At 48.6% G+C, this 14044-nt stretch overlaps 3 protein-coding genes and 1 long non-coding RNA gene across 7 annotated transcripts; 2 read left to right on the top strand and 2 right to left on the bottom strand.

Moving 5' to 3' along the window:
• Nucleotides 1-203: 203 nt before the first annotated feature.
• On the top strand, nt 204-2483 carry cGlr1 (cGAS-like receptor 1). Of its 2 annotated transcripts, XM_070278242.1 has the most exons (6): nt 204-416; nt 648-761; nt 827-1443; nt 1504-1714; nt 1774-2074; nt 2146-2483. In XM_070278242.1, exons 1-5 carry the CDS (start codon nt 245-247, stop codon nt 2061-2063), a joined length of 1404 nt encoding a protein of 467 aa, XP_070134343.1. In that variant the 5' UTR covers nt 204-244; the 3' UTR covers nt 2064-2074; nt 2146-2483. The 2 variants fall into 2 exon arrangements, with proteins under 2 accessions (XP_070134343.1, XP_017096775.2); XM_017241286.3 differs by having other exon boundaries at nt 1774-2483.
• Gpo1 (glycerophosphate oxidase 1) lies at nt 2069-6709 on the bottom strand. Of its 3 annotated transcripts, none has more exons than XM_070278241.1 (8): nt 6623-6709; nt 4859-5013; nt 4639-4795; nt 4468-4577; nt 4284-4396; nt 3355-4214; nt 2593-3296; nt 2069-2360 (listed from the first exon to the last, which is right to left on the bottom strand). In XM_070278241.1, the coding sequence occupies exons 2-8, from the start codon at nt 4958-4960 to the stop codon at nt 2226-2228; spliced, it is 2181 nt and encodes a 726-aa protein (XP_070134342.1). In that variant the 5' UTR covers nt 4961-5013; nt 6623-6709; the 3' UTR covers nt 2069-2225. The 3 variants fall into 3 exon arrangements, with proteins under 3 accessions (XP_070134342.1, XP_070134341.1, XP_017096773.1); XM_070278240.1 differs by lacking the exon at nt 6623-6709 and adding an exon at nt 6093-6251; XM_017241284.3 differs by lacking the exon at nt 6623-6709 and adding an exon at nt 5833-6072.
• On the top strand, nt 6683-7796 carry LOC122321215 (uncharacterized). The gene is made up of 3 exons (XR_006246014.2): nt 6683-6708; nt 6788-7479; nt 7549-7796. It is a non-coding gene; the product is annotated as an uncharacterized lncRNA (long non-coding RNA).
• Nucleotides 7797-8939: 1143 nt separating this feature from the next.
• Nucleotides 8940-13668, bottom strand: Rif1 (Rap1 interacting factor 1). The gene is made up of 4 exons (XM_017241341.3): nt 13431-13668; nt 10910-13373; nt 10590-10852; nt 8940-10526 (listed from the first exon to the last, which is right to left on the bottom strand). The coding sequence occupies exons 1-4, from the start codon at nt 13530-13532 to the stop codon at nt 9123-9125; spliced, it is 4233 nt and encodes a 1410-aa protein (XP_017096830.2). The 5' UTR covers nt 13533-13668; the 3' UTR covers nt 8940-9122.
• Nucleotides 13669-14044: the final 376 nt, after the last annotated feature.

Genomic DNA, 14044 nt, shown 5'->3' with positions numbered 1-14044 from the left:
TGCTATTAACTACTTAGAAGTTTTCTTAGAAGAATATAATTTAATTATTTAATTCGTAAATTAAAATTCTCTTTTTGAAAAAAATTCGTAAAAAGATTTATTTTTTAGCCAATCTACTGCGAGGTCCCCCCTAAAAGAGTGCGAGTTTCTGAGAGCGAAAGCAACCCGTCGGTTTCATTCTCATCAGCGAAAAATTGATTTCTCAGATACTGTTTGACTGCAGAGGAACGTGGATCAGCTGGCAATGGCGAAGAATCTGGAAGCGAATCTTATCGATGCGAACGGGAAGTACATTAACTTCGACGCCCACCGGGAGGAGTACACCCAGCACTACGACGCCCTGAGAAAAGAACTATATTCCCAGTGGCGAAGCAATAAGGTGCTGGACAAGATTTTAAAGGGGCACACGCTTGGAGGTACGTGGCTTTCTAAAGATGCAACACTGCGAGTGTTTGAAATACATTTTACAATACAACAAGCACAATACATTGTTATGAATCTGGGCGATAAGCGTAACACATTATCTTGACTTCCGCTACAAAAAAACATTCGGCAAAGTTGTGTTTTTCATACCCTTGGCATTTTTTGCGAAAAAGAAAAAATGCTTTAAAAAAATTAATATCAATTAATTAAGACATCCGTTGCAGGCAGCTATGGGGACAACTTGAAGGTGGCTATGCCTAACGAGTTCGACTTGGTCATTCATCTAGTGTTTCCCGAAAATGACAAGATTATCGTTAAAGCCGATCCTCGAAAACCAGGTGAGAATTAGTGGATATAGAGTAAAATCTGGAAAACAAAGTTGAACATTTTCTTTTCACTCAAGGCAACGTTACCCTGGACATGACCAAGGTGATGGAGATCATCGGGAAACAAGATCATAACAAACCAGTTTTCGAACAGCTCCAGAAAATGGTCAATAGAAACCAGTTGCTTTGCGAGGACAAGCTGCAGAGCTGGCTCCAAGGAGTAATGACTACGACCCTTAACAAGATGGACAAACAGATCAAAGTGGGCTCGGTGGTATCGCCCCTGAGTTACAAAAAGTCGGGTCCCGCCCACACCATCGACGTGAAAGGACGTTACGTGTACTCCGTCGACTTTGTGCCGGCCATTCGGCTGAAGGCAGCCCAGTGCGTTTTGGGGCCGGAGCAGAAACGCCACTTCGGAACAACACCCCATTGGGACGCCATTCCCAAGCCCATGAAGCCGGCCCAGCCGGAGAACATATCCTTCCGCGCCTCCTACTACGAGGCGGAGAAGGGTCTGCTACAAGATAAGCACAACTTGAAGAACTCCATTCGGTTGATGAAGAGGCTTCGGGACACCAAAAACAACATGGCCAACTTGAAGAGTTACTACATAAAAACCCTGTTTTTGTGGGAGGTAACAAAGCAGGATTCCAAGTACTGGCAGAAACCCATGTGCGAAATCGTCACAGAGGTGAGGCTTAAAACACTAGCAGGTTCTCTAACAGAATGCTGACCTGGCCACAACTTTCAGATGCTCGACCGACTGTCCAACACCCTCAAGCTGACCTCTTCCAAGGGCAAACTGCTTTTCTTCTGGGATCCCAAGCTGGATATGTTCGCGGAGCTCACAGACAGACAGCGGCAGGACATGTTCAACTGTGTGTCCAAGACCCAGTATTTATTTAGGCGCGGCGATGGAAACCTCACGGGGGATATAGAGAAAAATATTCTGAACTATTTTAGTATGAAATCGAAGCTTTAGTTAGTTGCGAAGATATTCAGATAATCGTTTTTAATGTAGATAATCCGGGCAGAGGAATTGAGAACATCCCAGATAATTCACAGTGCAAGGGCAATGGTACAAAGCCAAAGGATCCCACGAAACAGAATAATCCGCAGCCAGCCCAGAAGAATTCAAAGGCAGCGAAGTCTTCCCAGGAGGCCGTCAAAGATGTACAGCCAAATCAAGCAGCTCCTGGTCAACCCAAGAAGCAGGATACGAAACAACCAATCAATCCAAATCGAAAACCGAGCGAACCCCAACCACCTCCAGAAGGCAAAAAGGAGGAATCCAGTTGCAGCATTCATTAGACTAGTTTTCTGTGAGTTTAAAAGTTTCTTTTGTTAACAGCAAAACGAAAATATGTTTGATCTTAACCGTTTCGATCTTAAGCCTAATCCTCGCCTTAGATGGCCGGGTGATGTGGTGTCGTCGTGGTCGTTGTTAAGTCGCTCGTCCTGATCGTCCTGTCCTTACAAGCCGCCTCCGGAGCGGTCCACACTTATCTTCTGCTTCAGATTGGCCGCCTCGTGCTTCTGCTCCTCCAGCTCGGCCATCCGCGCGAATCGTGAGTAGGCCACGTCGCCCGTCTTGATGGCGGACATCATCTGTAATTGGTTTAAGTGTATTTATTAAATGTTTTATAACAAAGATTTCCTATTGTTTGCTAACTGTTTCTGCATGACTAACAAATATATTTTCGATTTGAGCCGGAAGTTTAGACAGAATAAGCTCTTTTATTATCAGCGATTGTGATAGCCATTTATTTATGGCTTTGGTTCTTTTTCTGAGAAAACTGAACTGAAAACCCGACCAGCGAATAATGTTTATGTTACTCACCTGGAGGTACTCGTCGAGCTCCACCTGGCCGTTCATGTTGGTGTCGATCTCTCGCAGAATATCATGCAACTGTTCGCCGGACACGTCGCCGTCGCCGAAACTCTTCAGCGCCCGCCGGATGTCGTTGATAGAGACATAGCCCTTCTTGTCCTTGTCGATCAACTGGAAGCGCTTGATGTAGGTCTGGATCTCCTCCTTGGAGAGCTTGATGGGTATGCGCTCCTTGGAGGTGCGGTTGACCGAGTGTCCCATTTCGTTGGCCAAGAACTCAGTGGCTGCCTTGATCTGGCGCTCCTTTTCGTCCTTGGACCAGTTTAGTTCCTCACCCATGATGTCCACGATGACGGGCAGCGCCTCCTGAGCAGCCTGGACGTTGAGGAAGGCCAGACGCAGACGGCGGGCAATCATGTCCACGGCGGTGCAGGCGTACTCGCGCACACCGTAACGGATCTCGGCGTCGATGTAGGGGAACTCGGGGTGGATGCGGTTGCCGATGATGGGCCAGCGCTTGCCAGTCAGGGAGGCCATCTTCGACACGGCGAAGGCTCGGTCGCCGTACGACTTGGCCAGGTGCTGGGCCACCTCACACTCTAGTCCAAAGTCCTGGACGAGACGAATGTACATGGTGGGAGTCCAGCCCTGTCCACCCTCGATCTTCAGGTAGGAGGTCACGGCCTCGGCGCGCTCCGGCTTGAGATTACAGGCTGGGAATAAGAAATTAGTTATAGGCTGTCAGGGGCATCTTAAGAATCCACGACTCACCCTTGATGGCAGCATCGATGGTGTGCTCGGCCATCGCTCGGTAGGTAGTCCACTTGCCGCCGGCAATGGTCACGAGATTGGAGGGGCTCACGTGGACAATGTGGTTGCGGGCCAGGGACTGGGTGTCGTCCTTGTTGGGGTCCGAGACCAGGGGGCGAATGCCGCTCCAGGCGGAGAGTACGTCGCCACGGCGCACCTCCACATCGGCATTGAGATAGTTCTTAATTTCGTTAAGGATGAACTGAATCTCGTCCTCGGTAGGGGTGGGTGAGTGGGTAATCTCGCAGGGCAGATCCGTGGTGCCGGCAATCGTCTGCCGCTGCCAGGGCAGGAAGAAGATGACGCGGCCGTCGGAGGTCGAGGGATCCAGCAGACCCATCTGGTCGGGGCTGTAGTAGCCTGGCAGTACGATGTGCACTCCCGAGCTAGGGCAGCAGATGCTCTTCACCGTCGGGTTGTCCATCTGGCGGATGCTATCCGTGAACGGGCCGGCGGCATTCACGATGCACTTGGCCTTCACAGTGAACTCCTTGCCGGAGATATGATCCTTGACCTTGGCGCCGCATAGCACCTGCTTGCCAGTGCCGTCATCCTTCTTGAGCAGCTCCTTCACCTCGACGTGGTTGCACACGGTAGCGCCGTGGCGAGCCGCGGTCAAAGCCACCGCCAGGCACATCCTGGCGTCGTCCTGCTGGCCGTCGTAGTACACAATGGCACCGCACAGCTTGTCTTTTTTGAGCATGGGAAACAGTTCCAGGGCATCCTTCTTTGAGAGGTAGTAGGAGCTCTTCACGTTGCGGTCACCGGCCACCAGATCGTAGCACTTGATGCCTACCCAATAGTAGGGCACTTGCCACCACCTAGGAGTCAACGATCATAGAAACTGGTTAAAAATATGGCTTATTGAAACGAGGATTAGCTCAAATTACGTGTAAACTGGCAGCATGATGGGCAGCGGGTGGGTCAGGTGGGGCGCCGACTCGAGCATGGTGGCACGCTCCTGGAGAGCCTCCTTCACCATGCGATACTGCTCAAAGTCTAGCTGATGGATGATACATGATAATTAGCTATCTACTGAACCTCTAGCTGAAGGTTATGGTTAAGGAGACTTACGCCAAGAATGGCCTTCTGCAGGTAGCGGACTCCGCCATGGATGAGCTTGGTGGACCGGGAGGACGTGCCGCTGGCAAAGTCGTCCAGCTCCACCAGTGCGGTCTTGAGGCCTGTTTGGATGAAATTTTAAAGGTTTATTCAGAACGGGGTGTAAGGCACTAGTAGACTCACCTCTGGTGACCGAATCGAGAGCACATCCTGCTCCGGTGGCTCCTCCGCCGATGATCAGCACATCGAACTCCTCGCCACTCATCAGGGACTTAATCTGATCGGCCCTGGGGGGCAAGGTGCGCTTCCTCTTGGGTGGTCGCTGCACAGCATTGTTTACCTTTAAAAAAGAATAACCAGGTGAGAACCGAACAAGAGTAGCTTAGATGTTTAGAATACCCACCACATGGGGCGAGTTCCACCGGTCCAAGGTATAGGATGCCAGGACAGAACCCACACAGGCGCTGGCGGCTGTGACGCCAAACTTGAACATTCGCGAGGTCATCTCGGGGATTGAACTCTCACGAAACTATCGAAATAATCGAGTATTTGTTAAAGCTGAAAGGGTATTCAAAAAATTCGATTAAATTTGGCGGCAAATGTTTATTCCCAGTATGCTGGGCGTTATATTTTAAAACCAAGTTTTAAATTTCCAATTTTATTGGCTTGTTCCAACACATAACATTAACATCAAAAGTTGGCTTTTACCAACAAACATTTAATTTAGAAAAATGTAGAAAAATATTTTAGGTTTTTGAACCTAATTATAAAGCTAACACGATCTAAATATGAATCTAAATCTTGTTTTCTTTGCACTTTTTTTCGAGTCCTTGGAATTTAATCCTTTTATTGGGGATTATTTTTTTTAAGTTTTTTAGTTAGTAGGTCACTTTTATTAAAACACTTTGTAGTTACATTCTGGGACACTCCCCAACGGGAAGCTGAACTAAACTGGTTTTACATGTGGTATGTCGGTATATGATTTGTCATTTGATGATATCACAAACCGAATAAAATAGCGAATAAAACAAAATTAGTGTGGTATCCGATGCGATTTTTGAGAGAATTTATTGTATTCCAAATATGTTGGGGGCCTCTCCCTCGGTCGGTCGGTCAGCCTCAGCTGTTCGAACTTCAAAGCTTTGGAAAAAAGCTTTTTGCAAAACTGTTGGCTCTCCTCTCGTTGGAAGTGTGTTCTATTCCCATTCAACCCGTCGGGTATCGCAGTTTCCAAAGTATCTCAATCTGTGCGTTAAATCAATACTTGATATGGGATTGCTTTTCCTCTAAGCCAAAGGCCAAACGGTGAAGTTGAAGTTTGGTTCGAGGGATGACCTTCCGGCGATGTCGTAAACTACTTTGGCGGTGTGTGTTTACCTTTTGGCTTCCAGGCCGCGAGAGTTTTGGCAACAGACTGAAGCCAAAGCCGAAACCCAAACCGAATCCGAATCCGTATCCGAAACAGAAGCAGAACCCGAGAAACTCACGAAATTCCGACGACCGAGAATGCGAACGGAACGTTCTTGGCGGACGTAAAATAGCATGTGAAAATGATTACATCAGAGTTTGAGTCACTTTTCCGCGACCGTTGCTTGCTGTTCCGTACTGGGCCAAGGCGTATCGGTTATTGAGCTCACCTAATGACTAGCGGTTGCTCTGGACGTGCCTGGTAGTCCGATATTCCTGGAACTGGGAATTTGGGGGGAACTGGAAGCGATTCTCTGCCTTGTCACCTGCCGGTTCGTCGTCCGCTTGATTTGCCAGTCGCCGTCGCTCTGCCGCCGATTAAAAGTGCACCTTTGCAGCTTTTCCGCTCGGCAAAACTTTCTCGGTGCACAGCAGTGGTGCAGCTCGGGGCTCGTTCTCGTCAAAATCAGCTGTTGGGACCCGCCCTCAGCCTCAGCCCCAACCCCAGCACCAGCCCCAGCACCAGCTCGCCAGCTAATTAGCTAATTTCCCACTTTTCGCTCTAAGCTACGAGGTATTCAACAGATACGTTTAACAGTCGGGGATTCGCGGGAGATATAAAAAAGTTTAGGGATTTGTTTCACGTATCCTTTTGTAGTTATTAATCCTGTTCCACTTAGTATTATTATTTTTAGTATTTAATTTTTTTGGATTAACTTGACCGGTCTAGAGAATTTTTCGCGCGTTTCGGCCAACCCACCTATAGATATATCTGTATCTGCATGTAGAAACCGCTCCCGTTTTTTTTTTTTGGCACCTGCGAGATGCGCGCCCACGTTGTGTGCGGTACGTATTTATTCTGTAACTGGCGGCAAGCGGGCCGAGTATATGATATTTTTATTATTCGGCGCTCTTCGCCCGCCAGATTATTCAATTATGTGTGTGCTGATATAGCAGCGGAACGACGGGGAGCAACCCTCGCCACCACAAGGCTAATGCTCTTCCGTGAATTTCCACGCAATCACCTATTGGACTCGATCCATTAGCGATTTGCAGATAAGGGCGCTGATTTCACAAGTGGTTTACGCATTTCGACGGACCCGGTTCGCGTTTATGAATGAATCACTACGACAAAGGTCCAAGAAAGTCCAAGTAAGTGTCTTCCACCCGCTGCCCCGATCAGACGACGACCCCGCCGGCAAGACGAGACAGCTCCCAGACGGAGACCAATTAAGTACGGGCGTACAGATACCATATACGTCATCGCACACGAGATCTGGTAGGTTAGGTAGGTCAGTTTTCACTTGCGCAATTTTGGGGCAGAACTTTCCACCGGCAGCCGGCTATCGGCTATTTTTAAGCCGCAGCGGAACAGACCTACAAACGACCTTGGCATTCTCGAAATGTGGTGTCTGGGCTAATTGTGCCGAAAGCGCAGTTATCACGCCGTCTGTAACTGATACAAGTGTATCCAAGGGATTGTCCGGCGGCGGCGGTAGAAGCACGCAACTACGGCGTGCAGAGTGCTCCGCCCACGCCGGAATGCCATTTGCTCAAGTGTTCGAAAGACGTCGTCGGAGATGGGGACGAAGAAGCGAAGAAACAAGCTACATAATGGTATGTGTGCCTCGATAGCTCGTCTAATGTATACACGGATCTCTATCTGCCGACGTTACTATTTTCTAGCACGTGAACATTATCAGCGGACTCTCCGCCGCCTGGCGGGAGGAGGTTTGACTTTGTCGCGACCAGATAGGGTTGGAGGGAGGTGCCTATGTACATTATGTGTGTAGCCAGCGGCATGCCCTCCAATGAAGGTGGAACAGCTTGACCCCCAAATGTACACGTATAAATAGAATTCATGTTGGGCAGGTGAACTATGCAATACCCTATGCCCGTTGGCGAATTTTACTCAATGAGTTCATTCTGAATTATACCATGAGATTCAAGTAGAATATATCAAAAGACTGTCTTTATTAATCATCTTTTTACCCCTTATATTAATAAATTGGGCTTCAATTTTTGTGCAACAATTTTTTTCGTGGTCTAAATGCCATTTATTGCACTTCCTCAAATCAAACCCATATTGCATATTGATTTTTGTAATTTTAAAATATATACTTTTTTGAATCTTTAAAAAATGGGTCGTAATAGTGACTTGATATTTAAAACTTTAAATTTTAAATATCTTTGTCGTAACGGCTAATTGTATATTTAAATTGTTATCGTTGATACTTTATGCTTAGTTCCATCTCTATTTTTAGAGAAGACAAAAATACCATACCATTCAAATGTAACCGATAACTTATCCTACCATCTTTACTTTTAGAGAAGGTAAAAAAACCATAAAATATCGAAATAAATAGTTCACGATAGATTATCACTTTTAAGAGCGCCATTCAAATAAAAAATTTGAATTTATTTTACAACAAATTACAACATAATTTTGTTTTTACATTTTTATAGATTGGAGAGGGTACCCGGCCCTGCTTTAAATTATGGCCCGCTATTTTCATAAAAGCAACAAGATAAAAACAGGGACTTTTCGACAATTGTGTGCAATTTATGTAGATTCAAAAAACATAATTTTGAATAGCGGAACTCGAACCCTTACAGATAACTAATTTCCTTCCTCACTTTCTTAATGTTATCCTTGGAGCGGGAAGGACTTTGAGTCCAATACAATACGCACCGGAAGCTAGATCTACTTCTCTAGAAATAATAGATATACATTTACTCCGATTTTAAGCAGAAGGTGATCCTCGGCTTATTCCCAACGCTGACCCTTGCTGGAACATGTGCATGATGGAGCCCGATCCCTTCCGAGCCCATTTTTTACAAAAATGAACAATGCTCAGTTGAAATTTACAAATAAAAAAAAAAAAATAATAATTTATAATTTTATTTTTTTTTTAATTTTTATAATTCGCAACCGGTTTTAGCCATGGGAAGTATAAATAAAAATCTGGGGCTCCGAAATTTAAAAATTTTCAAAACTCAACCAATGTGGAGTAGATTGATTTCCACTTACTTCACGGAATTATAAGGTAATCTTGCATAGTAAATAAAATAAACCATTAAATTTTTATAAATTTATTTAAATTATTTAAAAATGGTACCGAAAAGTGGTAATCCAACGGGGATGAAAAATAAATTGTCTTAAATATTTAAAACTTAGATTAAATAACTTTCAACTTAAAAACAATATATGTATGTATCATCGATGGCCAGTAAAATGTCATTCCGGGGGCAGTTCCAGATTACAGGTTGGACGAAGAGTCAGCCGCGGTTTCGGCCACGTTGTCGATGGTTCCAAGTACGGAGGCGATGCCGCCGGGCTTGGGTATAGGTTGTGAGGCGGTGTTCCGGTCGCGGCGTGTGCGCATCAGGAGATCGATGAGGTCGAGCAGCTGGTCATCCCCGGGACTGCACGCAATCAGAAGCTGTTGGAAGAAGGCCATTCTCTCAGCCCCGGAGCGCGGCCCGCCGCTGTTGAGGATCTCGGGCACCTGTGCCAGTAGCCCGTTGCGGCAGCTGTTGCTGATCTTCGACTTGGCACAGACATACTCCAGGACGGAGTTGGGATTCAGCCGGTCGCAAACCACCGAGGAAAGGTTCTCGCGAACCGCATGGTCCAGAAAGTCCTTTGAGTGATTCTCAGACAGCGTCTCTAGAACATTGGTCTTAAGCTTGTCGTTGGTACTCATTTGGCCAGACAGGAACTTGGCCAAGGTCCCGGCACTTTTCAGTTGGCCCTTGTCAAAGTAGCGCTGCAGAACAGTCTCCAGAGGCTGTTGTTCCACCACCAGATCCAGAGCAGCGTCCGCATCCAAAACGGCCAGATCCTGAACAGCTGGTTCCACTGCCATTTCCACCTCGTGAATCTTTACAGTTCCATCGAGATTAGCTCCTGCAGTTGTTTCGTTCCACTTCAAGCTGGTAAAGGCGTCCTCGTCAGCAGGGGCATCACCCGACTTGTCCAAAGATTTGTCTGCCGTGGCCGTCCTGGCCGTCTGTTCGCTGGCAAAGCGCTCTATCTCGATGATGCTGTCCAGGCGTCCCCGCCGCCTCAGAGCCTGCCGCATTTCAGATGTCTGGGCCACCTTGTCCATCAACAGGCAGCGCTTGGTCTTGAGACCACTGCTACTCGTACTGCCACTGCGCGTCTCCTCCACATCCCTCAGGTACTCCTTGGTTACGGACACGGGTGGATCGTGGAAGCTAACTCGTTTGCGCTTGAGCGCCGGCGAATCCAAGGTGACATCGTCAAGGCTTTCGCAGCGCAGTTTTCGCTTCAGGATGCTCACCGAGGGGCTAGCCGAGGGCGATGGAAGTCGCTTGGAGAACACCAGAAGATCCTTGGAGGGCGGTGCTTGAATCGGCGTTGATGTGTGCTCCGTGCCCGTTAACTCGTTCAGCTCACTGGTGGGCGTAGACACCTGTTCGGCGCGGTCTAGGATGCGAGCGGGGGTCGCCTGGTGGATGGAGGAGCGGGATGCACTGCTCGGTAAAGAGGCGTATGGGGAGCCCGAGGTACCGTCCAGTTTCTTGTTGCGTATCATGTTAATCAGCTGTGCTCCACGTCCCGTCAAGTGGCCAGTGGGCTTTGGTCGAATGGTGGGACTGGAGGAGTTATTGGTCTGCTTACGGTCAGGTGGAGAATTCTTCAGAAAGAAAGAAAGGTAAGTTTTGATAGATCAGTATGTGTATATCAGAAGATTCCTTACCAAGTTGCACAAACGGGTGCTGGGCTTTTTGGGTGAGGTTTCAGCTGGAGGCTGGACAGGAGCAAGGGCTTCAGTAATGCTGGCTGCCATTTGGGTGGATGGTGCTATGTCCACAACTGGTAAATCCGGAGGCGTTAGCTGGATTTCGACTGGTTTCTTGCTTTCCTCAGTTGGCTCAAGAACAGGCGAGTCTTCTGGGAAAAGGTCCTCGCTTTGATGCACAACGGGGGTTGATTTCGGGGTCTTTGTCTGCTTGCCGGCAGCTGCAAAAGGGTATGAGGTGTGAGTTTTGGCAAAACACCTGTTACTTTTCTGCTTACCTGCTGTTGTAGGTTGTGGCGTCGATTGCGGCGGTGGCATCTTCCTCGGAGATCTCAGCTGACGCGGTTCTGATTCTTTCTGGGCGGCTTGCTCCACTTCCTTCTGGGCTGCCCTTTTGCGCGTCTGACGAACGGGCGTCTCTTCAGCTTTGGTAGTAGCCTCCCCTTCCGCTTGCGCCCGGGTCTTGCGACCAGAACTCTTTCTACTGGGAGTTGCAGTAGCCGGCGGAGGCGGAGTCGGATCCTTTTCCGATTCGCCACTCTCGACCTTTTCTTCGCTGTCATCTTTGCCGGTTAGCGCCAGTTCGCCCTGCTTGCTCTTGGCAATAACCACCTTTTTGGGCGTCCAAGGCTTGAGGGATGCCGAATCCTGCGACTGGCTCATGTCGTTGTACAGAGCGGGTATATCCGACTTTTCGGCGAAGCGCTCCTTTTGCCGATCGGTTAGCTTTTCTGGGTTCAGGCTCCACACGGAGGGAATGATCACAAACAGATCGTCGCCCTTGAAGAGATCCTTCAGCTGGTTGGCCATGCTCTTCATCGGAAGCTTCCTAAACTTCTCTTGAATGGCCCGCTTCCAGTCGTCCAGAAAACTGCCTTCGCATTTTAGCTTCGTCCAGCATTGGATACCACCCGATAGAGTGGGCTTTAGGCTGTCGAAGACCACCATCAGTTCGTTCTGGCGCAGCTCGAGCACCAAGTTGCGGAGAGTATTCAAGCAGCCCTCAAGCATCTGCTGGTTGGAGGAGTGCTGGAAAACGGTCTGAAGCAGCCCGAAAATATCCTTGTACAAGGGGGGTGCCTCCTTGCAGAGGCCCATCTTTATGGCATTGGCCACGTATGCGTCAAACAGTTCCGCGAAAAGCGGTTCGTCCTTGCTCTTGAGAAGTTCCTCCAAAGAGCCCTTGAGATCGGCCAAGAATTTTCTTCGCTCGGGAGCATTCTGTCCGGCGTTCAGAAGTTGCTTCCACTGCTCGCAGAAGACAGAATCGAATGCGTTGCTCGAGCGTCTTCCGGCGAAGGCGGCGAGAGTTTGGAGCGGCCACAGCAGCCAGGAGTCCAGCAGCGTAGCGTTGTGGGGCAAGCGATACTCGAGCCCGTTTCCCCGCAAATAGTTGCCCAGGGCTTGGGAAACTTGACGCCACACCAGCAGCTTCACGGCAAAGCCTTCAAAGTCCTCTTCGTCGTTGGCCTGCATCAGATGTTCCGCGAACGATCCCAGCAAGCGAAACTCGTTTTGGTTTGCAGCTTCCAGGGCGAAGATGCTGGCGGTGCTCCTCTGCAATATAGCTGCCGGAACTTCCGTTTTTGCCTTGAGTATCAGCTTGAGGTAGGCCTCCAAGACATCAATCAGGTCACTGGCAGAAACGCGCTCCATCGCCAAGTTCTCGGTGGCTATGGTGTTGAAGAGGGCCCGTGCCACTCGGCCTCCGGAAGCATCTGGCGAGAGCAGTATCTTCTCAATCTCCCCACAGCAGGCCACAGTAAAGGGCGCGACAGCAAGTCGGAACATGGCCAGGCAAAGGTTGCGCACCAGCAACTGGAGAAGCAGCTGCTCCGCCTCGGTGGCATCGTGCTGGGTAAGCAGTTTCATTCCGGCAACCGCAGCAGCCAAAAGAGGCCGCCAATGCTGTTGGAGGACGTCGGTGGTCATAAGAGGCGATGGTTTAGGCAGGGACTCCAGACGGAGCTCTTTAAGAAGCCGCTGCAACGGTTCACTGGGTTCTACGTCCCATAAGGCCACCAAGCAGGGCAGGGCCAGTTCCCGCGCAGTCTGATAGCTATGGGCTAGCCCGGTGGGCAGGTTCTTATGTCCGCCTCCGAAAACGAAGGTCAGAAAGTGTTCCACGGCACTTTCAAAGGATTTGGGCAGTTCCGCATCCAGGCAGGTGATCAAGTACCACCACACGCGCAGCTTGATGCCACTGACGTGCGAAGAGCGTGATTGTGAGGTGCGTAAGGGTATCAAGAGCAGCCGGAGTCTCTTGCCTGATGCCAACTCATCGTATGCGGCAAAGATTTTAATGAGCACCCGCCAGCAAAGGAAGGCCTCTGAACGGACGCCGTTGTCGGGGTTGCGGAAGCCCATCTCCACCACAGCCAGGAATTTGTTGATGTAGACACAGCCCCGCAGCAGCTCTTCGTCCATAATTTGAACCAGCAATGTCCAAATCTTGTGCCAGTTTGAGTTCTTGGCGTCGCGCATCTGTCCTATGGAGACGGTGTACTTGTTGACGAACTCTCCCCGGATTTCGGGCCAGCACTTGGCCGTGTGAATGGCGGACACGTCAAGGGCCACCAAAGCCTCCGCCAGAGCTGCCACGGCGCAGTCCTGGATCTTTTTATCGGCATCAAACATCAGTGGCAGGATGTCTCCCAGCCAGAACTCCACCAACTCGTCCTCCGTGAAAGAGGTGCCTATCAGGCCGGAGCTCTTGCAGCTGCTAGCCAGTAGGTCAATCATCTAAAAAGGGGAGGGGGGAGTAAAATGGGTGCACTTACTGCTCGTTGGCCTACTTACGTTGCAATAGTGCTGACGGCGACCCGCGGATAAAACTTCTTTGGCGGAGAGCTGCACCGTGTGATAGGAGCGCCCCGCCTCCGCCCCGAAATCGACGTCCATTTGTTAATTGTTTTCTTTTGATTATACTGTGTCTGAATATTTACGAATTCCTTCGCGTGCGATTGACCAACTACTTTTTAACCGCCGAAAAAATAATGTTGAGGAAAAAAGCGCGCGAATCGTCGCATTTAGTGTTGAAAAATCGACAAATCTATCGTTTATGATATATCGATTAATTCTTAGAGATGCCAGACTGTTGAAATCTCGTTGGCGGCCAAATTTTTAGCCAGTCGGGCATCACTACTACGAACGATGATTGGCAGCACTTGTTGGCTTCACCGTAGAGTTTTTCAACACTAAAACAATTCGTAATTTAAATTTGAATTCAAAATTTGAAACTATGAGAAAACCATATTTCCAAATTAGGTTCTAAAAATAAATAATTTGTATAAAATATGTTGTTGGGTAATACCCAAAAGATTTCCTTTGTATGAATAGGTAATGCGAATAGTAACAAATATGTTCGTTAAATTTTTAAATATTTTAAAATGCTTACAAAAATATTTAATTTT

The sequence above is a fragment of the Drosophila bipectinata genome, chromosome 2R, assembly GCF_030179905.1.
Source record: "Drosophila bipectinata strain 14024-0381.07 chromosome 2R, DbipHiC1v2, whole genome shotgun sequence".
In the NCBI taxonomy this organism is placed as follows: Eukaryota; Metazoa; Arthropoda; class Insecta; order Diptera; family Drosophilidae; genus Drosophila; species Drosophila bipectinata.
The sequence above is the reverse complement of the archived record's forward strand: the minus strand, read 5'-3'. Positions and strand labels throughout refer to the sequence as shown.